This window comes from Gopherus flavomarginatus, chromosome 12 (genome assembly GCF_025201925.1).
Source record: "Gopherus flavomarginatus isolate rGopFla2 chromosome 12, rGopFla2.mat.asm, whole genome shotgun sequence".
NCBI lineage: Eukaryota > Metazoa > Chordata > Testudines > Testudinidae > Gopherus > Gopherus flavomarginatus.
Window position 1 is genome coordinate 1545247 of NC_066628.1, and position 27355 is coordinate 1572601.

At 68.6% G+C, this 27355-nt stretch overlaps 1 protein-coding gene across 44 annotated transcripts in view; it reads left to right on the forward strand.

The window, feature by feature from the left end:
• The window catches only part of TNXB (tenascin XB), a 91579-nt gene extending 67785 nt beyond the window's left edge, over nt 1–23794 (forward strand). For 42 of the 44 annotated variants that reach the window (XM_050920198.1, XM_050920223.1, XM_050920204.1 and 39 more), the window contains 15 exons: nt 763–1056; nt 4601–4894; nt 5683–5970; nt 7508–7807; nt 12035–12157; nt 16811–16954; nt 17451–17570; nt 17782–17925; nt 19654–19784; nt 20030–20162; nt 20449–20600; nt 20680–20776; nt 21255–21416; nt 21708–21871; nt 23684–23794. In XM_050920198.1, coding sequence (XP_050776155.1) covers nt 763–1056; nt 4601–4894; nt 5683–5970; nt 7508–7807; nt 12035–12157; nt 16811–16954; nt 17451–17570; nt 17782–17925; nt 19654–19784; nt 20030–20162; nt 20449–20600; nt 20680–20776; nt 21255–21416; nt 21708–21871; nt 23684–23764 — 2627 coding nt within the window. In that variant the 3' untranslated portion in view covers nt 23765–23794. The remainder of the gene's footprint in view (nt 1–762; nt 1057–4600; nt 4895–5682; nt 5971–7507; nt 7808–12034; nt 12158–16810; nt 16955–17450; nt 17571–17781; nt 17926–19653; nt 19785–20029; nt 20163–20448; nt 20601–20679; nt 20777–21254; nt 21417–21707; nt 21872–23683) is intronic. The other 2 variants (XM_050920199.1, XM_050920209.1) reach the window with 2 other exon arrangements.
• Nucleotides 23795–27355: the final 3561 nt, after the last annotated feature.

The following is a 27355-nucleotide window of genomic DNA, read 5'->3' on the forward strand; positions in this document are numbered from 1 at the left end:
GTCTGCTCCTGCCTGGCCCCAGCTCGCTGGCCCTGGGGCTCGCTGGCTCTTCTCCGGGCCGGGTCGGGCTCTGTCCGTGGGACGCTTGTCACCGCGGAGCTGAAGCTGCCGGGTCCATGCAGCTGGCGTCTTGGAGCAGCACCAACCCCTCCAGGGCCCGTGGGGCACAGCCAGGACCCCTGAGCCGGCCTGTGTCTGCAGCTCCCAAGCCGGGGGGTGCTTGGCCGTCCCCTCGCTGGCTGGGCCCTGCCCCTGGGCTGCCGGTCCAGGTCACCAGCCCCACACAGCCCCCTCGATAGTGCCCAGCAGGGGCGGCCCGTCGCTCTGTGCACACCCGACGCCAGGCCAGCCGGGGCTCGGGGTTAGCTGCCGTCCATTAGGCAGGGCCCCCAGAGACTCAGTCTGGGGCTCCAGGAGCTGGGAAGCCCCTCGAGGGGGTCACACAAATCTGCTCCCACCCCTTTCCTGCTTCTTCTTTCTCCCTTTACTACACCCCACCCATCGCTCCTCCCCCCTCCCCACACCTGCCTGGCCCCTACCCTGATCTCTGCCCCACAAGCCAAGTCTCTGCCCCTTTCCCTGGGGAACTGCTTTGCTCCCACCGTGCCCTCTCCTCCACCAGGGCGGCCCTCCTGCTCCGATCCCAGGGCTACGCTGCCTGGGTCTGCAGAGAGCCTGAGCCCATTGCTCCAGGAGGCAGGGGCTGCCTCCATATGCCTGACCAAGCGTTTCCACACCCTGTGCCCCCTCTCTCTGTTCCAGCTGTGGCACCATGGGACAAGGGAGCGGGGATGCAGCTACGCCTGGGGGAGCTCTCAGCCTCCAATGTCACCCACGACTCCGCCCTACTCTCCTGGACCGTGGAGGAGGGGACCTTCGACTCCTTCATCCTCCAGTACAAGGACGTGGAGGGCAAACCCCAGGCCCTGCCCGTGGACGGGGAATCCCGCACAGTCACCGTCACCAACCTGGCCCCCTCCCGCAGATACAAGTTCAACCTCTACGGCATCTCCGGCCGCAAGCGCGTCGGGCCCGTCTCCACCGACACCGTCACAGGTCAGCAGCTGCTCCCGGAGCACCAGCTCCTTTCCCCCGACCCCATTTGCTTTGCAATGCAGTCGAGACAGCAGCCGCCAATGGGACCATGGATGAAAGAATGAATAGATAGATGGATGTCTGTGTATGGAAGTCGGTGGGGATGGATGGATGGATTAATGGATGGAGGGGATCTCATGGATGGATAGACTGATTAATGGATGTGTATGGGGATGGATGGATAAGGAGATGGATGGATGTCAATGGGGCTGGAGCAGATGGATAGATTAATGGCTTGGATGGAGATGGGTGGATAAGGAGATGGATGGATGGGGATGGGGGGATAAGGAGATGGATGGATGGGGATGGGGATGGGTGGATAAGGAGATGGATGGATAAGGAGAGGGATGGAGGGGGATGGGGATGGATGGATGGATAGATGGATGGATGCGTATGGGGATGGATGGGGATGGAGCAGATGGATAGATTAATGGCTGTGGATGGGGGTGGATGGATAAGGAGATGGATGGATGCATATGAGGATGGCTGGATAAGGAGATGGATGGATGTCGATGGGGCTGGAGCAGATGGATAGATTAATGGCTGTGGATGGGGATGGGTGGATAAGGAGATGGATGGATGTGGATGGGGATGGATGGATAAGGAGAAGGATGGATGGATAAGGAGAGGGATGGATGTCTATGGGGATGCCTGGATAAGGAGATGGATGGATGCGTATGGGGATGGATGGATAAGGAGACGGATGGATGTGGATGGGGATGGATGGATGAGAGGGATGGATGCGTATGGGGATGGATGGATGGATAAGAAGATGGATGGATGGGGATGGGGTGGATGGATAGATGGATGGATGCGTATGGGGATGGCTGGACAAGGAGACGGATGGATGTGTATGGGGATGGATGGATAAGGAGATGGATGGGGATGTGGGTGGGACTGGAGCAGATGGATAGATGGATGGATGCGTATGGAGTTGTATGGTGTTTACGGGACTGGATGGGTGTTTTGAGGGATGCATGGCAGACATGTGCATGTCTGGGTAGCCCTTCTGCATGGGGCAGGTACAGGGGCTATGCTGGGTAAGGTCGTGGATGCTGGATGGATGGATGTGGCTGGCCACGGGTGATGGATGGGTGGGGGAGCGTATGAAGATGGTGGTTTGGGTGCTTCTGGGGCTGCATGGACGGGCGGGCAGGTGGGTGGGTGCGCACAGGGGTGCGTGGAGGAGCGGTTGGAGATGGATGGACGGGTGGGTGGGTGGATGGGTGCGCACAGGGGTGCGTGGAGGAGCGGTTGGAGATGGATGGACGGGCGGGTGGGTGGATGGGTGCGCACAGGGGTGGGTGGAGGAGCGGTTGGGGATGGATGGACGGGCGGGTGGGTGGATGGCTGCGCACAGGGGTGAGTGGAGGAGTGGTTGGGGATGGATGGATGAATGGGTGCGTGGGTGGATGGGTGCGCACAGGGGTGCGTGAAGGAGCGGTTGGAGATGGATGGATGGGCGGGCGGGTGGATGGGTGCGCACAGGGGTGCGTGGAGGAGTGGTTGGGGATGGATGGATGGACGGGCGGGTGGGTGGATGAGTGCGCACAGGGGTGGGTGGAGGAGTGGTTGGGGATGGATGGACGGATGAGTGGGTGGGTGGGTGCGCACAGGGGTGGGTGCGCACAGGGGTGGGTGGAGGAGTGGCTGGGGATGGATGGATGGACGGGGGGTGGGTGGAGGAGTGGTTGGGGATGGACGGACGGGTGGGTGGATGGGTGCGCACAGGGGTGGGTGGAGGAGTGGTTGGGGATGGATGGATGGATGGATGGATGGATGGGAGCGTGGGTGGGTGGGTGCGCACAGGGGTGGGTGGAGGAGTGGTTGGGGATGGATGGATGGACGGGCGGGTGGGTGGATGGGTGCGCACAGGGGTGGGTGGAGGAGTGGCTGGGGATGGATGGATGGACGGGGGGTGGGTGGAGGAGTGGTTGGGGATGGATGGACGGACGGGTGGGTGGATGGGTGTGCACAGGGGTGGGTGGAGGAGTGGTTGGGGATGGATGGACGGACGGGTGGGTGGATGGGTGCACACAGGGGTGGGTGGAGGAGTGGTTGGGGATGAATGGACGGGCGCGTGGGTGGGTGGGTGCGCACAGGGGTGGGTGCGCACAGGGGTGGGTGGAGGAGCGGTTGGGGATGGATGGACGGGCGGGTGGGTGGGTGGGTGCGCACAGGGGTGGGTGGAGGAGTGGCTGGGGATGGATGGATGGATGAGGGGGTGGGTGGGTGGGTGCGTGTGCACAGGGGTGAGTGTGCACAGGGGTGGGTGGAGGAGTGGTTGGGGATGGATGGACAGGCGGGTGGGCGGATGGGTGCGCACAGGGGTGGGTGGAGGAGTGGTTGGGGATGGATGGACAGGCGGGTGGGTGGATGGGTGCACACAGGGGTGCGTGGAGGAGTGGTTGGGGATGGATGGACGGGCGGGTGGGTGGATGGGTGCGCACAGGGGTGCGTGGAGGAGCGGTTGGAGATGGATGGATGGGCGGGTGGGTGGATGGGTGCGCACAGGGGTGCGTGGAGGAGTGGTTGGGGATGGATGGATGGATGGATGGGCGCGTGGGTGGGTGGGTGCGCACAGGGGTGGGTGGAGGAGTGGTTGGGGATGGATGGATGGATGGATGGGCGCGTGGGTGGGTGGGTGCGCACAGGGGTGGGTGGAGGAGTGGTTGGGGATGGATGGATGGATGGGCGCGTGGGTGGGTGGGTGCGCACAGGGGTGGGTGGAGGAGCGGTTGGAGATGGATGGACGGGCGGGTGGGTGGATGGGTGCACACAGGGGTGGGTGGAGGAGTGGTTGGGGATGGATGGACGGGCGGGTGGGTGGATGGGTGCGCACAGGGGTGGGTGGAGGAGTGGTTGGGGATGGATGGATGGATGGACAGGCGGGTGAGCGGATGGGTGCGCACAGGGGTGCGTGGAGGAGCAGTTGGAGATGGATGGGCGGACGGGTGGGTGGATGAGTGCACACAGGGGTGGGTGGAGGAGTGGCTGGGGATGGATGGATGGACGGGGGGTGGGTGGAGAAGTGGTTGGGGATGGATGGACGGGCGGGTGGGTGGGTGGGTGCGCACAGGGGTGGGTGGAGGAGTGTCTGGGGCTGGCTGGGTGTCAGTGGGGATCTTTCCATTGATGTTGGTGGCTTTGGTTCACCCTCTTCTCTTTCTCTCATTTGCTCTTGCTTCCCCCTCTCTCCTGCCGTCTCAGCTCGGCTCTCACTAAGTTTGGTGCCGGTTGCAGACTGAGGCGGGGTGGCCGCGGGACCCTGGGAATGTGGGATGCTCTTTGCAGACCTGCCCCGTCCGTCTGTCTGGCCCCAGCTCTCCTTCCAGCCGCAGGATCCGTCACTGTCCTGGGGCCGGTCCCTGGGGCTCCCTGCACCCCCATCCCCCAATAATGCTCTCTGCAGATCCCCTCTGGCTAGGAATTACATGTCCACCAAGGACGGGGTGAGCCGCCCGACACCCCATCTGCGCCCTTCAGCCCCCTCTCTCTGTTCCAGCCATGGGGCCGCCAGAGGGGGAACCCACTGCCCAGCCCAGCCTGGGGGAGCTCTCGGCCTCCAACATCACCCACGACTCCATCCAGCTCTCCTGGACCGTCCAGGCCGGGGACTTCGACTCCTTCCTCCTGCAGTACAAGGACGCGGAGGGCAAACCCCAGGCGCTGCCCGTGGACGGGGGATCCCGCACGGTCACCGTCACCAGCCTGGCCCCCTCCCGCAGATACAAGTTCAACCTCTACGGCATCTACGGCCGCAAGCGCCTCGGCCCCGTCTCCACCGACACCGTCACAGGTCAGCGGCTGCGCCTGGGGGGAGGGTCCCAGCCAGCAGCCGCCTCCTTCCTTCTCCCACCGCCAGGTCTTTTCCAGGCCCCCCCCTCAGCGCTTTGCTTTGCCCCTGGCTTCCCACTGCCCTGCCTCTCCCAGCCCTGCGCAGCGTTTCCTCGTGTCCCTTGGCCTCTTCTTCTCTTCCGCATTTCTTCACCCCTCCTCTCTTCCCACCGCTCCTCTGTCCGGCCCCTCGTCCGCAGGGTCTTCCACGTCCTTCGCTCCCGGCTGCCCTCCTCCACATCCCTTTGCTTGGTGCGATCACGCCGCCAGCGGCCACAGCCAAGGGATCTTGCCCCATCCGCGGCAGCTCCAGGTTTCCTGCCGCCCCAAGCAGCGGGGCGGGAAGGGCCGATCTCGCACTGCTCCATGCTTCGGTGGCGGATCAGCGGCGAGCCCGTCCTCCCCTCTCCCACTTCGGTGGCAGCTCAAAGGGGAAGAGAGACTGAGGGACCCACCACCGAAGACCCACACGGTCTGCCCCAATAGCAGCCGGACCTGCTGCCCCTTTGGATTGGCCGCCCCAAGCACCTGCTTCCTTACCTGGTGCCTGGCGCCGACCCTGCCTCCATCGGCCACTTTGCTCCCCTATTTCTACCCCACAGAGGGGCCGCTTGTCCCAGACCTCAGAGGTGACACTGCCTGAGTTTGCAGAGAGCCTGAGCCCATCACTTCGCAGTGGGGGAAGCTGCCTCTCTTTCCCCCGCAAGCAGTTACCTCACCCACAACCCTCCCCCTCTGTTCCCACCGCAGTGCCGCGGGAGGAGGGAGCCGGGATGCAGCTCCGCCTGGGGCCGCTCTCAGCCTCTGATGTCACCCACGACTCCCTCGATCTGTCCTGGACCGTGGAGGAAGGGACCTTCGACTCCTTCATCCTCCAGTACCGGGATGCGGACGGCAAACCCCAGGTGCTGCCCGTGGACGGGGGATCCCTCACGGTCACCGTCACCAACCTGGCCCCCTCCCGCAGATACAAGTTCAACCTCTACGGCGTCTCCGGCCGCAAGCGCCTTGGGCCCGTCTCTACCGACGCCGTCACAGGTCGGTGCTGGGGAATTCCCCCTCTCCTCCCTCCTTCCCCCCTCGGCAGGTGCATGGTGGGATTGAATCGCCCCCTTCTCCGCGTCTCTGTGCCTGTGGGGCGGGGGCAGGGTGCGAGGGACGCACTTTGCCTTGGGAAGATGCCGATTCACCTCTCGAGGCGCTGGCCGGGAACCAGGCTCGTAGGAGTGTCGGGCTCGGCCAAGGGACCCGGGACCCCAGTCTCAGCTGCGTCGCACTGGCCCTCGCCCCGGCCAGCAGCATGCTCTTCCGGAAACACGTGAGCCGGGGACGGAGAGTCGGCCTGGCCCTTGGGGATTGTGCGGCCGGCTAATTGCCCTCCCTGCTCCGTGCCACCAGCCGCGATCGGCTCTGATCCGTCCTCCTGTCGGCAGCACGGCCCGGGACCGGTGGGGTCTGGCGTGTCCCAGCAGCAGCCAGGCCACCTGCAAAGAGCCTGGGGGCGTTTGCCAACGTTCGTTCGGCAGCTTTCGTCCCGATCCCGAACGGGGCGGGGGCGGGGCCGGGAGACGTGGGGGCCGGGCTGGGTCTGAGCTGCTCCCCTCTCCCCAGGCCGGCTGGACGAGGAGCAGGAGGAAGGGGCCACGCAGCCCAAGCTGGGGGAGCTCTCGACCTCCGAGGTCACCAAAGACTCCGTCCGCCTCTCCTGGACCGTCCAGGTCGGGGACTTCGACTCCTTCCTCCTGCAGTACCGGGACGCGGACGGCAAACCCCAGGCCCTGCCCGTGGACGGGGGATCCCGCACGCTCGTCGTCTCCGACCTGCTCCCCTCCCGCAGATACAAGTTCAACCTCTACGGCGTCTCCGGCCGCAAGCGCCTCGGGCCCGTCTCCACCGACGCCGTCACAGGTGGAGGGAGAAGGGAGGCAGGGCCCCTCGACAGCCTGGGGCGCCCGGCTGGATTCTACCAGCCCCCTTCCTGCCTCAGGTCTTCCCTCTGCAGCCCAGCTGGGACCCCGGACTCCTGGGTTCTCTCCCCGGCTCTGGGAGAGGAGTGAGGGCTCGTGGTTAGAGCAGGGGGACTGGGAGCCAGGACTCCTGGGTTCTCTCCCTGGCTCTGGGAGGGGAGTGGGGGCTGGTGGTTAGAGCAGGGGGGACTGGGAGCCAGGGCTCCTGGGTTCTGTCCCAGTTCTGCCTCTGACCTTCTGGGTGACCATGCAAGAAGCCCTATACCTGCCCCTTGCCTCGGTTTCCCCACCTGTAACATGGGGCTAACGATCCCATTGCACCACTGACGAGCTGTGGGGACAGACCCTTATCTGCCGGGCCTCACCCCTGTGCCCCCTGCTCCTGACCCCCCGCATTCCTGTCCTCCCTCCATCCTCCCCCAACCCGGCAGTTAACCCTTTCCACTCTGTGCCAGAGCCCCTGCTCAGGGCCTGACTCCCGGCCAGGTGCACGATGGGATAGAATTAACCCCGTCTTGCCTGGCCCTGGCCCCTGGCCCCATCTCCCCCAGGGACAATTAACCCCGTCCTGCCCTTGCGGGAGCCTGAGCCCCCTCCTGCCCCCGCAGCCTTCCCGGAAGCCTCCAGCGTGATGCCCGCCCGGCTGGAGCAGCTGCTGGTCTCTGAGGTGACCCCGACCTCCCTGCGGCTGCGCTGGGACGCGCCCGAGGGCGACTTCGACACCTTCCTCATCCGGTACCGGGCCGAGGGCTGGGGGCCCGCCCAGGAGATGCCGGTGCCGGGGGCCCAGCGCTCGGCCGTGCTGCGGGGGCTGCGGCCCAGCACCGAATACGGCTTGGCCGTGTACGGCCTGCGGCAGGGCGAGGAGACGGCCAATGTCCATGGGGCCGCGCGGACCAGCAGCCTCGGTACGGCCCCCCTGGGCTGGGCGGGGTAGGGCGGGGCACAGAGCCCGGCTGCCCCCTTGTCCCAGCGCCCCCTGCTGCCTCCAGCCTGTCCCTGCTGCCATCTCATCCCAGCGCCCCCTGCTGCCCCCAGCCTGTCCCTGCAGCCCAGCGCCCCCTGCTGCCCCCAGCCTGTCCCCACAGCCCAGCGCCCCCTGCTGCCCCTCGTGCCAGCGCCCCCTGCTGCCCCCAGCCTGTCCCTGCAGCCCAGCGCCCCCTGCTGCTCCCAGCCTGTCCCCGCAGCCCAGTGCCCCCTGCTGCCCCTAGCCTGTCCCCACAGCCCAGCGCCCCCTGCTGCCCCCAGCCTGTCCCCACAGCCCAGAGCTCCCTGCTGCCCCCAGCCTGTCCCCACAGCCCAGCGCCCCCTGCTGCCCCCAGCCTGTCCCTGCTGCCATCTCATACCAGCGCCCCCTGCTGCCCCCAGCCTGTCCCCACAGCCCAGCGCCCCCTGCTGCCCCCAGCCTGTCCCCGCAGCCCAGCGCTCCCTGCTGCCCCTCGTCCCAGTGCCCCCTGCTGCCCCTAGCCTGTCCCCACAGCCCAGCGCCCCCTGCTGCCCCCAGCCTATCCCCACAGCCCAGCGCCCCCTGCTGCCCCTCGTCCCAGCGCCCCCTGCTGCCCCCAGCCTGTCCCCACAGCCCAGAGCTCCCTGCTGCCCCTCGTCCCAGCGCCCCCTGCTGCCCCCTGCTGCCCCTCGTGCCAGCGCCCCCTGCTGCCCCCAGCCTGTCCCTGCAGCCCAGCGCCCCCTGCTGCCTCCAGCCTGTCCCTGCTGCCATCTCATCCCAGCGCCCCCTGCTGCCCCCAGCCTGTCCCCTCGTCCCAGCGCCCCCTGCTACCCCCAGCCTGTCCCCGCAGCCCAGCATCCCCTGCTGCCCCTCGTCCCAGCGCCCCCTGCTGCCCCTAGCCTGTCCCCTCGTCCCAGCGCCCCTGCTGCCCACAGCCTGTCCCCACAGCCCAGCGCCCCCTGCTGCCCCCAGCCTGTCCCCACAGCCCAGAGCTCCCTGCTGCCCCTCGTCCCAGCGCCCCCTGCTGCCCCCAGCCTGTCCCCACAGCCCAGCGCCCCCTGCTGCCCCCAGCCTGTCCCCACAGCCCAGCGCTCCCTGCTGCCCCTCGTCCCAGCGCCCCCTGCTGCCCCTCGTCCCCGCAGCCCAGTGCCCCCTGCTGCCCCTCATCCTAGCGCCCCCTGCTGCCCCTAGCCTGTCCCCTCGTCCCAGCGCCCCTGCTGCCCCCAGCCTGTCCCCACAGCCCAGCGCACCCTGCTGCCCCCACCCTGTCCCCACAGCCCAGAGCTCCCTGCTGCCCCTCGTCCCAGCGTCCCCTGCTGCCCCTCGTCCCCGCAGCCCAGTGCCCCCTGCTGCCCCCAGCCTGTCCCCTCGTCCCAGCGCCCCCTGCTGCCCCCAGCCTGTCCCCACAGCCCAGCGCCCCTGCTGCCCCTCGTCCCAGCGTCCCCTGCTGCCCCTCGTCCCCGCAGCCCAGCGCCCCTGCTGCCCCCAGCCTGTCCCCACAGCCCAGCGCACCCTGCTGCCCCCACCCTGTCCCCACAGCCCAGAGCTCCCTGCTGCCCCTCGTCCCAGCGTCCCCTGCTGCCCCTCGTCCCCGCAGCCCAGTGCCCCCTGCTGCCCCCAGCCTGTCCCCTCGTCCCAGCGCCCCCTGCTGCCCCCAGCCTGTCCCCACAGCCCAGCGCCCCCTGCTGCCCCCAGCCTGTCCCCGCAGCCCAGCGTCCCCTGCTGCCCCTCGTCCCAGTGCCCGCTGCTGCCCCCAGCCTGTCCCCTCATCCCAGTGCCCCCTGCTGCCCCCAGCCTGTCCCCTCGTCCCAGCGCCCCCTGCTGCCCCCAGCCTGTCCCCACAGCCCAGCGCCCCCTGCTGCCCCCAGCCTGTCCCCGCAGCCCAGCGTCCCCTGCTGCCCCTCGTCCCAGTGCCCGCTGCTGCCCCCAGCCTGTCCCCTCGTCCCAGCGCCCCCTGCTGCCCCCAGCCTGTCCCCACAGCCCAGCGCCCCCTGCTGCCCCCAGCCTGTCCTCGCAGCCCAGCATCCCCTGCTGCCCCCAGTCTGTCCCTACAGCCCAGGGCCCCCTGCTGCCCCCAGCCTGTCCCCGCAGCCCAGCGTCCCCTGCTGCCCCCAGCCTGTCCCTACAGCCCAGGGCCCCCTGCTGCCCCTCGTCCCAGCGCCACCTGCTGCCCCCAGCCTGTCCCCACAGCCCAGCGCCCCCTGCTGCCCCCAGCCTGTCCTCGCAGCCCAGCATCCCCTGCTGCCCCCAGTCTGTCCCTACAGCCCAGGGCCCCCTGCTGCCCCCAGCCTGTCCCCGCAGCCCAGCGTCCCCTGCTGCCCCCAGCCTGTCCCTACAGCCCAGGGCCCCCTGCTGCCCCTCGTCCCAGCGCCCCCTGCTGCCCCCAGCCTGTCCCCACAGCCCAGCGCCCCCTGCTGCCCCCAGCCTGTCCCCACAGCCCAGCGCTCCCTACTGCCCCCAGCCTGTCCCCACAGCCCAGCGCCCCCTGCTGCCCCCAGCCTGTCCCCACAGCCCAGCGCTCCCTACTGCCCCCAGCCTGTCCCCACAGCCCAGCGTCCCCTGCTGCCCCCAGCCTGTCCCTACAGCCCAGGGCCCCCTGCTGCCCCTCGTCCCAGCGCCCCCTGCTGCCCCCAGCCTGTCCCTGCAGCCCAGCGCACCCTGCTGCCCCTCATCCTAGCGCCTTCTGCTGTCCCCAGCCTGTCTCCTCGTCTCAGCGCCCCCTGCTGCCCCCAGCCTGTCCCCAGCCTGTCCCCTCGTCCCCGCAAGCCAGCGCCCCCTGCTGCCCCCAGCCTGTCCCCGCAGCCAAGCGCCCCCTGCTGCCCCCAGCCTGTCCCCTCATCCCCGTGCCCCCTGCTGTCCCCTCGTCCCAACAGCCAAGCACCCCCTGTTGCCCCATGCCCCATCCCGGGGGGGCGGGAAATGGGCAGCTGGGTGGGCCCAAGGCCTCTCCCAGCCCAAGAGGCCAGAGCCATGGAGAGTGGGAGGGACAGGATAGATGGAGGGAGGGATGGACAGAAGGAGGGAGGGATGGACAGAAGGAGGGAGGGATGAAGTGGGGAGGGAGGGACGGATGGAAGAGGGGATGGAGTGAGGGATGGATGGATAGACAGAAGGAGGGAGGAATGATGTGGGGAGGGAGGGACGGATGGAAGAGGGGATGGAGGGGGGATGGAGGGAGGGTTGGACAGAAGAATGGAGGGAGGGAAGGAAGGGGGGATGGAGGGAGGGAGGGATGGGTGGACAGAAGGAGGGAGGGATGAAGTGGCGAGGGAGGGTAGGATGGAGGGAGGGACGGATGGAAGAGGGGAGGGAGGGAGGGAGGGACGGATGGACAGAAGGAGGGAGGGATGAAGTGGCGAGGGAGGGTAGGATGGAGGGAGGGACGGATGGAAGAGGGGAGGGAGGGAGGGAGGGACGGATGGACAGAAGGAGGGAGGGAGGGATGGAGGGAGGGAAGGGGGGATGGAGGGAGGGAGGGATGGGTGGACAGAAGGAGGGAGGGAGGGATGGAAGGGGGGATGGAGGGAGGGATGGAAGGGGGGATGGAGGGACGGATGGAAGAGGGGATGGAGGGGGGATGGAGGGAGGGAGGGATGGGTGGACAGAAGGAGGGAGGGATGAAGTGGGGAGGGAGGGTAGGATGGAGGGAGGGACGGATGGACGGATGGAAGAGGGGATGGAGGGAGGGAGGGATGGGTGGACAGAAGGAGGGAGGGATGAAGTGGCGAGGGAGGGTAGGATGGAGGGAGGGACGGATGGATGGATGGAAGAGGGGATGGAGGGAGGGAGGGATGGGTGGACAGAAGGAGGGAGGGATGAAGTGAGGAGGGAGGGACGGAGGGAAGAGGGGATGGAGGGAGGGATGGGCAGAAGGAGGGAGGGATGAAGTGGGGAGGGAGGGTAGGATGGAGGGAGGGGCGGATGGACGGATGGAAGAGGGGATGGAGAGAGGGAGGGATGGGTGGACAGAAGGAGGGAGGAAGGGATGGAAGGGGGGATGGAGGGAGGGAAGGGGGGAGGCACAGGTGGCTGGATAAATGCTGGGGGGTGATGGGGAAGGCCCTGGTGGCTGAGGGGGGGAGGGGGCTCCGCAGGCTGGTGCTGCCCCCCAGTGGCCACGCTGGGAAGGGCCCCCCGGCTGGCTCCGCCTGAGGGCCCGTGGAGCCCCCTGAGCCCCATGTCTCCCCAGAGCTGGAGAGCCCCCGGGACCTGCGCTTCAGTGACGTCCGAGAGACCTCGGTGGGGGTGACCTGGGGGGCCCCGTCCACCCACGTCGACCACTACAAGGTGTCCTTCCAGCTGCGCCACGGGGGTGAGTGCCCCACAGCGGCCCCTGCTGCTGCCCCATCCGACCTCCCACAGCGCCCCCTGCTGCCCCCCACAGCGCCCCAAACTGACCCCCACAGCACCCCAAACTGACCTTCCACAGCGCCCCCTGCTGCCCCCACAGCGCCCCAAACTGACCCCACAGCGCCCCCTGCTGCCCCCCATAGCGCCCCAAACTGACCTCCCACAGTGCCCCCTGCTGCCCCCCACAGCGCCCCCCATCTGACCTCCCACAGCGCCCCCTGCTGCCCCCCACAGCGCCCCAAACTGACCCCCACAGCGCCCCAAACTGACCTCCCACAGCGCCCCCTGCTGCCCCCCACAGCGCCCCCTGCTGCTGCCCCCATCCGACCTCCCACAGCACCCCAAACTGACCTCCCACAGCGCCCCCTGCTGCCCCCACAGCGCCCCAAACTGACCCCACAGCGCCCCCTGCTGCTGCCCCATCCGACCTCCCACAGTGCCCCAAACTGATCCCCACAGCACCCCCTGCTGCCCCCCATAGCGCCCCAAACTGACCTCCCACAGCGCCCCCTGCTGCCCCCACAGCGCCTCCTACTGCTGCCCCCCATCTGACCTCCCACAGCGCCCCCTGTTGCCCCCCACAGCGCTCCAAACTGACCCCCACAGCACCCCTGCTGCTGCCCCATCCAACCTCCCACAGCGCCCCCGCTGCTGCCCCCCATCTGACCTCCCACAGCGCCCCCTGCTGCCCCCCACAGTGCCCCAAACTGACCGCCACAGCGCCCCCTGCTGCCCCCAAAGCGCCCCAAACTGACCCCCACAGTTCCCCCTGCTGCTGCCCCGTCCGACCTCCCACAGCACCCCCTGCTGCCCCCCACAGCACCCCAAACTGATCCCCACAGCGCCCCCTGCTTCCTCCCACAGCGCCCCAAACTGACCCCCACAGCGCCCCCGCTGCTGCCCCATCCAACCTCCCACAGCGCCCGCTGCTGCTCCCCACAGCGCCTACTGCTGCCCCCCACAGCGCCCCCTGCTGCTGCCCCATCCAACCTCCCACAACACCCCAAACTGACCCCCACAGTGCCCCCTGCTGCTGCCCCATCCGACCTCTCACAGCGCCCCCTGCTGCCCCCCACAGCACCCCAAACTGACCCCCACAGCGCCCCCACTGCTGCCCCATCCAACCTCCCACATTGCCCGCTGCTGCTCCCCACAGCGCCTACTGCTGCCCCCCACAGCGCCCCCTGCTGCTGCCCCATCCAACCTCCCACAACACCCCAAACTGACCCCCACAGTGCCCCCTGCTGCTGCCCCATCCGACCTCCCACAGCGCCCCCTGCTGGCCCCCACAGCGCCCCAAACTGACCCCCACAGCGCCCCCTGCTGCCCCATCCAACCTCCCACAGCGCCTACTGCTGCCCCCCACAGCGCCCCAAACTGACCGCCACAGCGCCCCCTGCTGCCCCCAAAGCGCCCCAAACTGACCCCCACAGCGCTCCCTGCTGCTGCCCCGTCCGACCTCCCACAGCGCCCCCTGCTGCCCCCCACAGCGCTCCCTGCTGCTGCCCCATCCGACCTCCCACAGCGCCCCAAACTGACCCCCACAGCGCCCCCTGCTGCCCCCCACAGCACCTCAATCTGACCCCCACAGTGCCCCCTGCTGCCCCCCACAGTGCCCCCTGCTGCTGCCCCATCCAACCTCGCACAGCGCCCCTTGCTGCCCGCCACAGCGCCCCAAACTGACCTCCCACAGTGCCCCCTGCTGCCCCCAGCACCCCAAACTGACCCCCAGAGCGCCCCCTGCTGCCCCCCACAGCGCCCCCTGCAGCTGCCCCATCCAACCTCCCACAGCACCCCCTGCTACTGCCGCATCTGACCTCCCACAGCGCCCCAAACTGACCTCCCACAGCACCCCCTGCTGCCCCCCACAGCGCCCCAAACTGACCCCCACAGCGCCCCAAACTGATCCCCACAGCGCCCCCTGCTTCCCCCCACAGCGCCCCAAACTGACCCCCACAGCGCCCCCGCAGCTGCCCCATCCAACCTCCCACAGCGCCCGCTGCTGCTCCCCACAGCGCCTACTGCTGCCCCCCACAGCGCCCCCTGCTGCTGCCCCATCCAACCTCCCACAACACCCCAAACTGACCCCCACAGTGCCCCCTGCTGCTGCCCCATCCGACCTCTCACAGCGCCCCCTGCTGCCCCCCACAGCACCCCAAACTGACCCCCACAGCGCCCCCACTGCTGCCCCATCCAACCTCCCACATTGCCCGCTGCTGCTCCCCACAGCGCCTACTGCTGCCCCCCACAGCGCCCCCTGCTGCTGCCCCATCCAACCTCCCACAACACCCCAAACTGACCCCCACAGTGCCCCCTGCTGCTGCCCCATCCGACCTCCCACAGCGCCCCCTGCTGGCCCCCACAGCGCCCCAAACTGACCCCCACAGCGCCCCCTGCTGCCCCATCCAACCTCCCACAGCGCCTACTGCTGCCCCCCACAGCGCCCCAAACTGACCGCCACAGCGCCCCCTGCTGCCCCCAAAGCGCCCCAAACTGACCCCCACAGCGCTCCCTGCTGCTGCCCCGTCCGACCTCCCACAGCGCCCCCTGCTGCCCCCCACAGCGCTCCCTGCTGCTGCCCCATCCGACCTCCCACAGCGCCCCAAACTGACCCCCACAGCGCCCCCTGCTGCCCCCCACAGCACCTCAATCTGACCCCCACAGTGCCCCCTGCTGCCCCCCACAGTGCCCCCTGCTGCTGCCCCATCCAACCTCGCACAGCGCCCCTTGCTGCCCGCCACAGCGCCCCAAACTGACCTCCCACAGTGCCCCCTGCTGCCCCCAGCACCCCAAACTGACCCCCAGAGCGCCCCCTGCTGCCCCCCACAGCGCCCCCTGCAGCTGCCCCATCCAACCTCCCACAGTACCCCCTGCTACTGCCGCATCTGACCTCCCACAGCGCCCCAAACTGACCTCCCACAGCACCCCCTGCTGCCCCCCACAGCGCCCCAAACTGACCCCCACAGCGCCCCAAACTGATGCCCCCCACAGCGCCCCAAACTGACCCCACAGTGCCCCCTGCTGCTGCCCCCAGCCAACCTCCCACAACACCCCCTGCTGCTCCCCACAACGCCCCAAACTGACTCCCACAATGCCCCTTGCTGGCCCCGAACAGCCCCTCAAGTCACACCCCCCACAGCATCTCTTGATGGCCCCCCAGTGCCCCAAACCAACCCCCCACAGTGCCCCCTGCTGCTCCCCACAACACCTCAAACTGACTCCCCACAGCGCCCCTCGCTGGCCCCCTGCAGTGCCCCAACCCAATGCCCCCCTGTGACGATGTGGTTCTGGCAGGACCCCACTGAGAGTGCCAATTCAGGACCAATCGCTCAAACAGGGCAGTCAGAGCCCCAGGCTGGGTTTTTCCACCTCTAAGGCAAACCAAACCAGCCAGACAAAAAGGACTTCGGTTTCACCCCTCTGGCTAACCACAAGTCACACAAGCAATTTCCTTAGACACTCCAGTCTCCCAGTATCACCACCGGTGCTACCCGTCCTGGGGATGAATGGTTATGAAAACCAACACCCCAGTAAAAGAAAAAGGTTCTCTCGATCCCAAAGGACCAAGCCCCAGACCCAGGTCAATATATACATCAGATCTTACCCACAAATCACGCTGTTGCCAATCCTTTAGAATCTAAAATCTAAAGGTTTATTCATAAAGGGGAAAAGGTAGAGATGAGAGCTAGAATTGGTTAAATGGAATCAATTACATACGGTAACGGCAAAGTTCTTAGTTCAGGCTTGTAGCAGTGATGGAGTAAACTGCAGGTTCAAATCAAGTCTCTGGAACATCCCCCGCTGGGATGGGTCATTCAGTCCTTTGTGCAGAGCTTCAGCTTGTAGCAAAGGCCCTCCAGAGGTAAGAAGCAGGACTGAAGACCAGATGGAGATGAGGCATCAGCCTTATACAGGCACTTCCAGGTGTAAGAACACTCCTTTGTTCCTGCTGTGGAAAGTTACAGCAAAATGGAGTTTGGAGTCACATGGGCCAGTTTCTGCACACCCTGCTGAGTCACAGGGCGTATCAGCCTCCTCTCAGTGGGTCAATTGTGTAGCTGATGGCCCTTAATGGGCATCAAGCAGGCTGGGCAGAGCTAACACCCACTTGTCTGGGGTGTCTCCCAGAACTGCAGCACCAATTTGAAATACAGACAGCATACAGCCAATATGCATAACTTCAACTACACAATGCTACAGACACACAGACAGCATCATCCTAACCAGCAACCCAGAACCTGGTCTTGGACACCTTACATGACCCCCTTTACCTAGGATTTGGTGCCACTACCGGACCTTGGTTACAACCCATGTTCTATATGGTCCCAGATTATAGCAATAACATCACACCCCCCCAACTGCCTCCATCCCTGCTGCCCCCCCCACTGCTGGCCCCTGCAGCACTGTGACCCCCCCATAGCACCCCCCCCCCACTGACCACCTGAAATGCCCCCTGCAGCCCCCGGAACTGCCTACAGAACAGCACCCCCTACTGGCCCTGTGCCCTGGCCCCGCCCCCTGCATCACATCTTCCCCTGGCCCCGCCCCTGCCATGTGGCCCCGCCCCCTCCAGATGGCCCCGCCCGCAGCACGTCCTGACCCACTGTCACCCCAGGGGAGCCGCAGAGCGTGATGGTCGAGGGCACCAGGCTGCAGACGATGCTCGAGGGGCTGATCCCCGGGGCCAGCTACGAGGTCAGCGTCATGGCCGTGCGGGGCTTCGAGGAGAGCGAGCCGCTGGTGGGCTACGTCACCACGGGTAAGGGCCGGATGCCTGGGTCCCCTCCCTGCCTCGGGGCCAGTGCTGGACACCTGGGTCCCCTCCCTGCTCTGGGGCCACCAGCCAGATGCCTGAGTCCCCTCCCCTGCCCCAGGGCCAGCGCCGGACACCTGGGTCCCCTCCCTGCTCTGGGGCCACCAGCCAGATGCCTGAGTCCCCTCCCCTGCCCCAGGGCCAGCGCCGGACACCTGGGTCCCCTCCCTGCCCCGGGGCCAGCGCCGGATGCCTGGGTCCCCTCCCTGCCCTGGGGCGAGCACCAGACGACGCCTGGGTTCCTCCGCTGCCCTGGGTCCCTTCGCCTGCCCTGGGTCCCCTCCCTTTCCATGCAGGGCAGGTGCCACACCCTGCCACCTGGATCTCTGGGTCCTGTCCCCTTGCCACCCCTCTGTATGCCTGGATTCCCCCCACCCGTCAGCCGGACGCCTGGGTCCCCTCGGGGGGCTGCTCTCCCTGAAGCTCTGCACTCTCTCCGCAGTCCCCGACGGCCCCTCGGACCTGCGCGCCGTCAACGTCGCCGACACCTTGGCCCTGCTGCGCTGGCGCCCGCCCCAGGCCCCTGTCCAGAGCTACGAGCTGAGCTACGGGCCCCCCCAGGGTGAGCGCGGGGGCAGGGCAGGGCGGCACTTCCCTCCCCTCCCCCGGTGGGTGGCTCCGACCCTGGCACCCGGGTCCAGCATGGGCGTCTCCCGGGCACTGGGCTGTCGCGTCCCTGCAGCCCGGTTGCCCCCTTCCCGGCCCGGTCCTTTCGGCCTCCCCCCGGTGCCCCCACCACCTCATCACCCCCCTCACCCCAGCTCTCCCCCCAGGCCCCTCGGTGACACTGCAGCTCCCTGGGGACCGGGCCGAGCACCCCCTGGCTGGGCTGCGGCTGGACACCGAGTATCTGGTCACCGTCCATGGGGTGACGGGGGGCAACCGCAGCTCCCCCGCCAGCGCCACCTTCACCACCGGTACGGGGGGCAGGGAGGGGGCGGGGAAGCAGTGCAGGGGGTGGGGGGAGGAAGGAGTGGGAGTGGCGGGGGGTGGGGGAAGCAGTGGAGGAGTTGGGGGAGGAAGGAGTGGGGGCAGAAGGGGGAGGGGTGGGGCAGCAGGAGGGTCACAGGGAGGGGTGGGGGAAGCAGTGGGGGGGAGGAAGGAGTGGGGGCAGAAGGGGGAAGCGTGGGGGAAGCTGGGGGGTCACAGGGAGGGGTGGGGGAAGCAGTGGGGGGGAGGAAGGAGTGGGGGCAGAAGGGGGAGGGGTGTGGCAGCAGGGGGGTCACAGGGAGGGGTGGGGGAAGCAGTGGGGGGGAGGAAGGAGTGGGGACGGAAGGGGGAGGGGTGGGGCAGCAGGAGGGTCACAGGGAGGGGTGGGGGAAGCAGTGGGGGGGAGGAAGGAGTGGGGACGGAAGGGGGAGGGGTGTGGCAGCAGGGGGGTCACAGGGAGGGGTGGGGGAAGCAGTGGGGGGGAGGAAGGAGTGGGGACGGAAGGGGGAGGGGTGTGGCAGCAGGAGGGTCACAGGGAGGGGTGGGGGAAGCAGTGGGGGGGAGGAAGGAGTGGGGACAGAAGGGGGAGGGGTGTGGCAGCAGGGGGGTCACAGGGAGGGGTGGGGGAAGCAGTGGGGGGGAGGAAGGAGTGGGGACGGAAGGGGAGGGGTGGGGCAGCAGGAGGGTCACAGGGAGGGGTGGGGGAAGCAGTGGGGGGGAGGAAGGAGTGGGGACGGAAGGGGGAGGGGTGGGGCAGCAGGAGGGTCACAGGGAGGGGTGGGGGAAGCAGTAGGGGGAGGAAGGAGTGGGGACAGAAGGGGGAGGGGTGTGGCAGCAGGGGGGTCACAGGGAGGGGTGGGGGAAGCAGTAGGGGGAGGAAGGAGTGGGGACAGAAGGGGGAGGGGTGGGGCAGCAGGAGGGTCACAGGGAGGGGTGGGGGAAGCAGTGGGGGGAGGAAGGAGTGGGGACAGAAGGGGGAGGGGTGGGGCAGCAGGAGGGTCACAGGGAGGGGTGGGGGAAGCAGTGGGGGGGAGGAAGGAGTGGGGACAGAAGAGGGAGGGGTGGGGCAGCAGGGGGGTCACAGGGAGGGGTGGGGGAAGCAGTGGGGGGGAGGAAGGAGTGGGGACGGAAGGGGGAGGGGTGGGGCAGCAGGAGGGTCACAGGGAGGGGTGGGGGAAGCAGTGGGGGGGAGGAAGGAGTGGGGACGGAAGGGGGAGGGGTGTGGCAGCAGGAGGGTCACAGGGAGGGGTGGGGGAAGCAGTGGGGGGGAGGAAGGAGTGGGGACGGAAGGGGAGGGGTGTGGCAGCAGGGGGGTCACAGGGAGGGGTGGGGGAAGCAGTAGGGGGAGGAAGGAGTGGGGACGGAAGGGGAGGGGTGTGGCAGCAGGGGGGTCACAGGGAGGGGTGGGGGAAGCAGTGGGGGGGAGGAAGGAGTGGGGACGGAAGGGGAGGGGTGGGGCAGCAGGAGGGTCACAGGAAGGGGTGGGGGAAGCAGTGGGGGGGAGGAAGGAGTGGGGACGGAAGGGGAGGGGTGTGGCAGCAGGGGGGTCACAGGGAGGGGTGGGGGAAGCAGTGGGGGGGAGGAAGGAGTGGGGACGGAAGTGGAGGGGTGGGGGAAGCAGTGGGGAGAGAGAGGAAGGAGTGGGGGCAGCAGGGGGAGGGGAACGGGGTGGTGGGGGAAGTGAGGGGGGTCCCTGTTTCACTCTCCCCCCCCAGGACTGGATGCTCCCCGGGACCTGCGAGCCACCGAGGTGACCCCCCGCAGCGCCCGGCTCTCCTGGACCCCCCCGCACATCCCCCCCGCTGGCTACGTGCTGAGCTACGAGACGCCCTCCGGCCAAATGCAGGTATCGGGGACCCCCCACCCCTACATTCCCCAGCACCTCCTACAACCCCCCCACCCAACCTGCTCAGCCCCCCAGCACCTCCTACAACACCCCCCAATGCCCCTCCCCACTTTCTGCCCTCCCCCCAGCTCCCCCCACATCCCCGTCTGTGGAGCCAGGAGTCCCCCCAGACCCATCGCTGCTCCCTCTCCCTCCCCCACTCCCTGCGGCCGGTCACCCCCCCCACTCCCTTCCTCTCCCCCCAGGAGATCCCCCTGGGCCCTGACGCCGCCTCCCACCAGCTGAGCAACCTGACCCCGTCCAGCCGCTACCAGGTCTGGGTGCAGGCGATCCGGGGGGGCCACCCCAGCACCCCCATCGCCACTTCCTTCAACACCGGTGAGCTGCAGGACGCCTGGGTTCTCTCCCGGCTTGGGGAGGGGAGTGGGGGTTGGTGGGGGTGGGGCCGGGATCCTGGACACCTGGGTTCTCTCTCAGCTCGGGGAGGGGGGTGGGGGCTGGTGGGTTGGGGGGGGTCGGAAGCCGGGAGGGGAGTGGGGGCTGGGAGCCAGGACTCCTGGGTTCTCTCCCAGCTCGGGGAAGGGAGTGGGGGCTGGTGATTGGAGGGGGTGGGGCCGGGAACCCGGACTCCTGGGTTCCATCCTCTCCTCTCCCCTCCTGGCAGTCTGGCTGAGCTACCCCTTCCCCCGGGACTGCGTGGAGGAGCAGCTGAACGGGCCGGGCCCCTCCCGCGAGGTGACCATCTACCTGGGGGGCGACAGGCAGCGCCCCCTGCAGGTGTACTGTGACATGGAGACCGACGGGGGCGGCTGGCTGGTGAGTGGGGGGGCAGCGCGGGCTGGCGGGGGGGCAGCGGGGCTGAGGTCTGTCTCTGACCCCCCCCCGACTCCCCCAGGTGTTCCAGCGTCGCATGAACGGCCAGACAGATTTCTGGCGCGACTGGGAGGACTATGCCCGGGGCTTCGGGAACCGGTCCCAGGAGTTCTGGCTGGGTGAGTGAGTGAGAACCCAGGCGTCCGGGCGGCCCTGCCATCCCCAGACCCCTCCCCCCACCGAGCCAGGGAGAGAACCCAGGTGTCCCGGTGACCCTGCCATCCCCAGACCCCTCCCCCCGCCGAGCCAGGGAGAGAACCCAGGCGTCCTGGGCGGCCCTGCCATCCCCAGACCCCTCCCCATGCCGAGCCAGGGAGAGAACCCAGGCGTCCTGGGTGGCCCTGCCATCCCCAGACCCCTCCCCATGCCGAGCCAAGGAGAGAACCCAGGCGTCCGGGTGACCCTGCCATCCCCAGACCCCTCCCCCCGCCGAGCCAGGGAGAGAACCCAGGCGTCCTGACTCCCAGTTCCCCCTGCTCTAACCCACCAGATCCCACTCCCCTCCTGGAGTTGGGATAGAACCCAGGCGTCCGGGGCTGCCCTGCCATCCCCCAGCCCCCGCAGAGTGGGGTGAGAACCCAGGCGTCCTGCCCCCAGGTAACGACGCCCTGCACGAGCTGACGGCGGGGGGGGAGCAGGAGCTGCGGGTGGATCTCCGGGCCGGGGCCGAGGCCGTGTTCGCCCAGTACCAGCGGTTCCGAGTGGACCCCCCCAGCGAGCATTATCGCCTGCACCTCGGCAGCTACCGCGGCACGGCCGGTGAGGGGCGCCGGGGAGCAAACGGTGGGGGGCAGAGGGGGATGGATTGGGGACAGTGGGGGGCTGCTATGTTGGGGGGTCCGTGTCCTTGGGGGTGGGGTGGGGGTTGGGGGGACAGTGGGGGTTGCTATGTTGAGGGGGTCAGTGGGGGGATCCGTGTCCTTGGGGTGGTTGGGGGAGGGGGGGCTGGGTGGACAGTGGGAGGTTGCTATGTTGAGGGGGTCAGTGGTGGTTGGGGGGGGCTGCTGTCTCCCCTAGCCCCCCGTCACACCCTGACGTCCCCCCCCCCAGGCGACGCGCTGAGCTACCACTCGGGCAGTGTTTTCTCGACCCGGGACCGGGACCCGAACCGGCTGCTGATCCCCTGCGCGGTGTCCTACCGCGGGGCCTGGTGGTACCGCAACTGCCACTACGCCAACCTCAACGGGCTCTACGGCAGCCGCCGGGACCACCAGGTACGGCCGCCCGGACGCCTGGGTTCTCCCCCGGCTTGGGGGGGGCGGGACGCCTAGGTTCTCTCCTGGCGAGGGGTGGGGGCAGGACGCCTGGGTTCTCGCCCGGCTTTGGGGGTGGGGGCAGGACGCCTGGGTTCTCGCCCGGCTTGGGGGAGGCGGGACGCCTAGGATCTCTCCTGGCAAGGGGGGGGGGCAGGACGCCTGGGTTCTCCCCCGGCTTGGGGGGGGCGGGACGCCTAGGTTCTCTCCTGGCAAGGGGTGGGACAGGATGCCTGGGTTCTCGCCCGGCTTTGGGGGGGGCAGGACGCCTGGGTTCTCTCCTGGCGAGGGGGGGGGTAGGACGCCTGGGTTCTCTCCTGGATCGGGGGGGGCGCAGGACGCCTGGGTTCTCTCCTGGCAAGGGGGGGGAGCAGGACGCCTGGGTTCTCGCCCGGCTTTGAGGGGGGGCAAGACGTCTGGGTTCTCTCCTGGCTCGGGGGGGGTGGGACACCTGGGTTCTCGCCCGGCTTGGGGGAGGCGGGACGCCTAGGATCTCTCCTGGCAAGGGGGGAGGCAGGACGCCTGGGTTCTCTCCCAGCTTGAGGGGGGTGGGACGCCTAGGTTCTCTCCTGGCAAGGGGGGGGACAGGACGCCTGGGTTCTCGCCCGGCTTTGGGGGGGAGGCAGGACGCCTGGGTTCTCTCCTGGCGAGCAGGGGGGCAGGACGCCTGGGTTCTCTCCTGGATCGGGGGGGCGCAGGACGCCTGGGTTCTCTCCTGGCGAGGGGGGGAGCAGGACGCCTGGGTTCTCGCCCGGCTTTGGGGGGGGGCAGGACGCCTGGGTTCTCTCCTGGCGAGGGGTGGGGGCAGGACGCCTGGGTTATCTCCCAGCTTGAGGGGGGTGGGACGCCTGGGTTCTCTCCTGGCGAGCAGGGGGGCAGGACGCCTGGGTTCTCTCCTGGATCGGGGGGGCACAGGACGCCTGGGTTCTCTCCTGGCGAGGGGGGGAGCAGGACGTTTGGGTTCTCGCCCGGCTTTGGGGGGGGGGGGGCAGGACGCCTGGGTTCTCTCCTGGCGAGGGGTGGGGCCAGAACGCCTGGGTTTTCGCCCGGCTTTGAGGGGGGGCAGGACGCCTGGGTTCTCTCCTGGCGGGGAGGGGGGGAGGACAGGATGCCTGGGTTCTCTCCTGGCAGGGGAGGGGGGCAGGATGCCTGGGTTCTCGCCCAGCTGGGCGGGGTGCAGGACGCCTGGGTTCTCTCCTGGCTCGGGGGGGGGCAGGACGCCTGGGTTCTCGCCCGACTTTGGGAGGTGGGATGCCTGGGTTCTCTCCTGGCTCGGGGGTGGGGTGCAGGACGCCTGGGTTCTCGCCCGGCTTTGGGGGGGGCGGGACGCCTGGGTTCTCTCCTGACGGGGGGGAGGACAGGACACCTGGGTTCTCTCCTGGTGGGGGAGGGGAGCAGGATGCCTGGGTTCTCTCCTGGCAAGGGGTGGGGGCAGGACGCCTGGGTTCTCGCCCAGCTTTGGGGGGGGGCAGGACGCCTGGGTTCTCGCCCGACTTTGGGGGGCGCAGGACGCCTGGATTCTCTCCTGGCTCGGGGGGGGGCGCAGGACGCCTGGATTCTCGCCCGGCTTGGGGGGGTAGGGGGGCTGGTGGGGATTGGGAGCCAGGACTCCTGGGTTGGCCCATCCCCAGGGAGGAAATTAACTCCTTCCCATCCAGCAAGTCCAAGCCAGTGGGGAAACTGAGTCACGGATTGCGCCTAGCACTATTACAGAAGTGACTGGGGGTTCGTGCCAGGAGGGGGTCTCTCACTCCCCTTTTCTGCCCCCCCCAGGGCGTGAACTGGTTTAACTGGAAAGGTTTCGAGTTCTCCATCCCCTTCACCGAGATGAAGATGCGGCCGCGGCGAGGCTGAGGGGGCCGGACGGACGGAGGGACACGAGGGAGAGCGAGCGAGCGAGAGCGCAGCACTGACGGGCACCAGCAGGGGGAGCCAGGGCGTCACGAGGAGACCCCCCCAGAGACCCCCAATCCTTAACTCCCTCCATACCCCCAGCTCACCTAGCCCCCCCCCCCCCCCGCGCGGGGTCCCTGCTGCCCACAGTACAGCAGGCCCAGGCTGAGGGGAGCAACCCAGCCAGCTGGGGGGCAGATGGAACCCAGGAATCCTGACCCCCAGCTCCTCTGGGGCTCCCCTGCCCCTCCCCGAGCAGGGGGCCTGTGGGGAGGCAGGGGAGCAAGCGGTGACCCCACCCCCGGTGGAGCAACGGAGACGGATGGACCCAAAGCACCTTTATTCTGACTGAAACAGCCTGGATGGGCAAGGATGTTGTGGGGCAGAGTTAAGGGGGTTAGCCGGGAAATCTGGGGAGGGCAGAGTTAAGGGGGTTTTCCAGGGCCTGTACAGAGTCTATTGAGCGATATAGTTTATATATAAAAAAAACAGCTGAAAAATGTTACAAAAAAAACCCCAGTGAGTGAAAAACTGTTGGGGCAGGGGATAGGGGTGGGGTGGGGGAGGATGGAGGCAGGGGATAGCTGTTGGGTGGGGGAAGATGGGGCGAGGGATAGGTGTGGGGTGGGGATGGGTGTAGGGTGGGGGAGGACGGGGCGAGGGATAGGTGTGGGGCGGGGGAGGACGGGGCAGGGGATAGGTGTGGGGTGGGGATGGGTGTAGGGTGGGGGAGGACAGGGGTGCTCCCCATGGCCTGGAGGGATGCAGGAGTGTGGGGGGGGTGGGGACTGTGAGGGGCTTGGGGGTTGGTGGGGGTCCCTGTGGCTCCGAGTGGATGGGGGGATAATGGAGGTGGGGGGCTCACTGGGGTAGTGGGGGTTGGTGTGGGGTTCAGGGTGGCCAGAGGGTCACTGGGGGGATGGGGGGGAGGTCGCTGGGAGTCACAGGGTCACTAGGGGGTTGGGGCTGTGGGGGGTGACGGGGTCCCCGAGGTGCAGCCTGGGCCCGTGGCACCGCTGGGCCCCCTTCCCTCCCCAGAGCTAGGCCAGTGCCCTGCAGCAACCCCACCCCCCCAGGGGGCTGTGATCTCTCAGCCCCACGGGGAGCCCCACACCCGGCTCGAGCCCCTCCCAACACACACAGACAGGCCCCAGCCAGTGCCCCCCAGCCCCGGCCTTGCATCCTAGAGCCTGGCCACCCGTCCGCCCCCCTCACTGTGGGGAGGACACGCCCCAGCCCCGGCCTTGCACCCCAGGGCCTGGCCACCCGTCCGACCCCCTCGCTGTGGGGAGGACACGCCCCAGCCCCGGCCTTGCGCCCCAGGGCCTGGCCTCCCGTCCACCCCCTTGCTGTGGGGAGGACACGCCCGAGCCCCGGCCTTGCACCCCAGAGCCTGGCCACCCGTCCACCCCCTTGCTGTGGGGAGGACACGCCCCAGCCCCGTCCTTGCGCCCCAGGGCCTGGCCACCCGTCCGACCCGCTCGCTGTGGGGAGGACACGCCCCAGCCCCGTCCTTGCGCCCCAGGGCCTGGCCACCCGTCCGCCCCCCTCGCTGTGGGGAGGACACGCCCCAGCCCCAGCCTTGCGCCCCAGGGCCTGGCCTCCCGTCCGACCCCCTCGCTGTGGGGAGGACACGCCCCAGCCCTGGTTCGGAGCCGAGATCCCCAGCAAACCCCCTGCTTGAGGGACAGGCAGAAGCAGGTTTATTGCACGGAGCAGCCCCGGCATGTGGGGCTTGGGCAGCCGTCGGGGACTTGCAAATCCAGCTGCCTGGGGGTGGCTCAGCGCCGGTCCCCGTAGCCCCCCAGCGCTGCCCACGCCGGGCCAGGCCAGGGGGCTCAGCAGCTCACGGGCGCTGGGTGGGAGGTGATGGAGACAGGGGTACAGGGCTCTGCTTTGAGGTACAGGGTGTCCCAGGAGGCTCCGCAGGGCTCCCAGGGGTGGGGGGCGGTTATGGGGGTGCCAGGGGCTCGGGGAGGGGGTCTCAGGAAGGAAGGCTATGGGGTCACTAGCGGCTCAGGGGGTGCCCCCGGGGCAGGAAGCAGACACGGAAGGGTGCTGGGGGGGCTATGGGATCACGGGGGGCTCAGGAGGGCCCTGGGGCAGGAAGCTGACATGGAAGGGGGGGCCTATGGAGTCATTAGGGGCTCGGGGGAATCGGGCAGGAAGCGACTGTGGAAGGGCCCTGGGGGGCTATGGGGTTACAGGGAGTTCAGGGGGCCCCTGGGGCAGGAAGCAGAAGTGGAAGGGGGAGCTATGGGGTCACAGTGGGCTCAGGGGGCCCCGGGGCAGGAAGCGGATGTGGAACGGGGGGCTATGGGGTCACAGTGGGCTCAGGGGGCCCCGGGGCAGGAAGCGGATGCGGAACGGGGGGCTATGGGGTCATGAGGGGCTCAGGGGGCCCCGGGGCAGGAAGCGGACATGGAAGGGGGGCTATGGGGTCATGAGGGGCTCAGGGGGCCCCGGGGCAGGAAGCGGAAATGGAAGGGGGGCTATGGGGTCACAGGGGGCTCGGGGGGCCCCGGGGCAGGAAGCGGATGCGGAAGGGGGGGCTATGGGGTCACAGGGGGCCCTGGGGCAGGAAGAGGATGCGGAAGGGGGGGCTATGGGGTCACGGGGCGCTCAGGGGGGACGTGGGGCAGGAAGCGAATGCGGAAGGGGGGGCTATGGGGTCATGAGGGGCTCAGGGGGCCCCGGGGCAGGAAGTGAATGTGGAAGGGGGGGCTATGGGGTCACGGGGGGCTCAAGGGGCCCCAGGGCAGGAAGCTAATGCGGAACGGGGGGCTATGAGGTCACAGGGGGCTCAGGGGGGCCGTGGGGCAGGAAGCGGACACAGAACGGGGGGACTATGGGGTCACAGGGGGCTCAGGGGGCCCCGGGGCAGGAAGTGGACACAGAAGGGGGGCTATGGGGTCACGGGGGGCTCAGGGGACCCTAGGGCAGGAAGCGGACGCGGAACAGGGGGCTATGGGGTCACGGGGGGCTCAGGGGACCCCAGGGCAGGAAGTGGACACAGAAGGGGGGCTATGGGGTCACGGGGGGCTCAGGGGGCCCCGGGGCAGGAAGCGGATGCGGAAGGGGGGGCTATGAGGTCACAGGGGGCTCAGGGGACCCCTGGAACAGGAAGCAGAAGTGGAAGGGGGCTAGGGGGTTCAGGGACCCCCAGGGCAGGAAGCGGACACAGAAGGGGGGCTATGGGGTCAAGGGGGCTCAGGGGACCCTCGGGGCAGGAAGCAGACGTGGAACGGGGGGCTATGCGGTCACGGGGGGCTCAGGGGACCCCCGGGGCAGGAAGCGGACACAGAAGGGGGGGCTATGGGGTCACGGGGGGCTCAGGGGACCCCAGGGCAGGAAGCAGACACAGAAGAGGGGCTATGGGGTCAAGGGGGGCTCAAGGGACCCCCGGGGCAGGAAGCAGACGCTGAACGGGGGGCTATGGGGTCACGGGGGGCTCAGGGGACCCCCGGGGCAGGAATCGGACACAGAAGGGGGGCTATGGGGTCACGGGGGGCTCAGGGGACCCCAGGGCAGGAAGCAGACACAGAAGAGGGG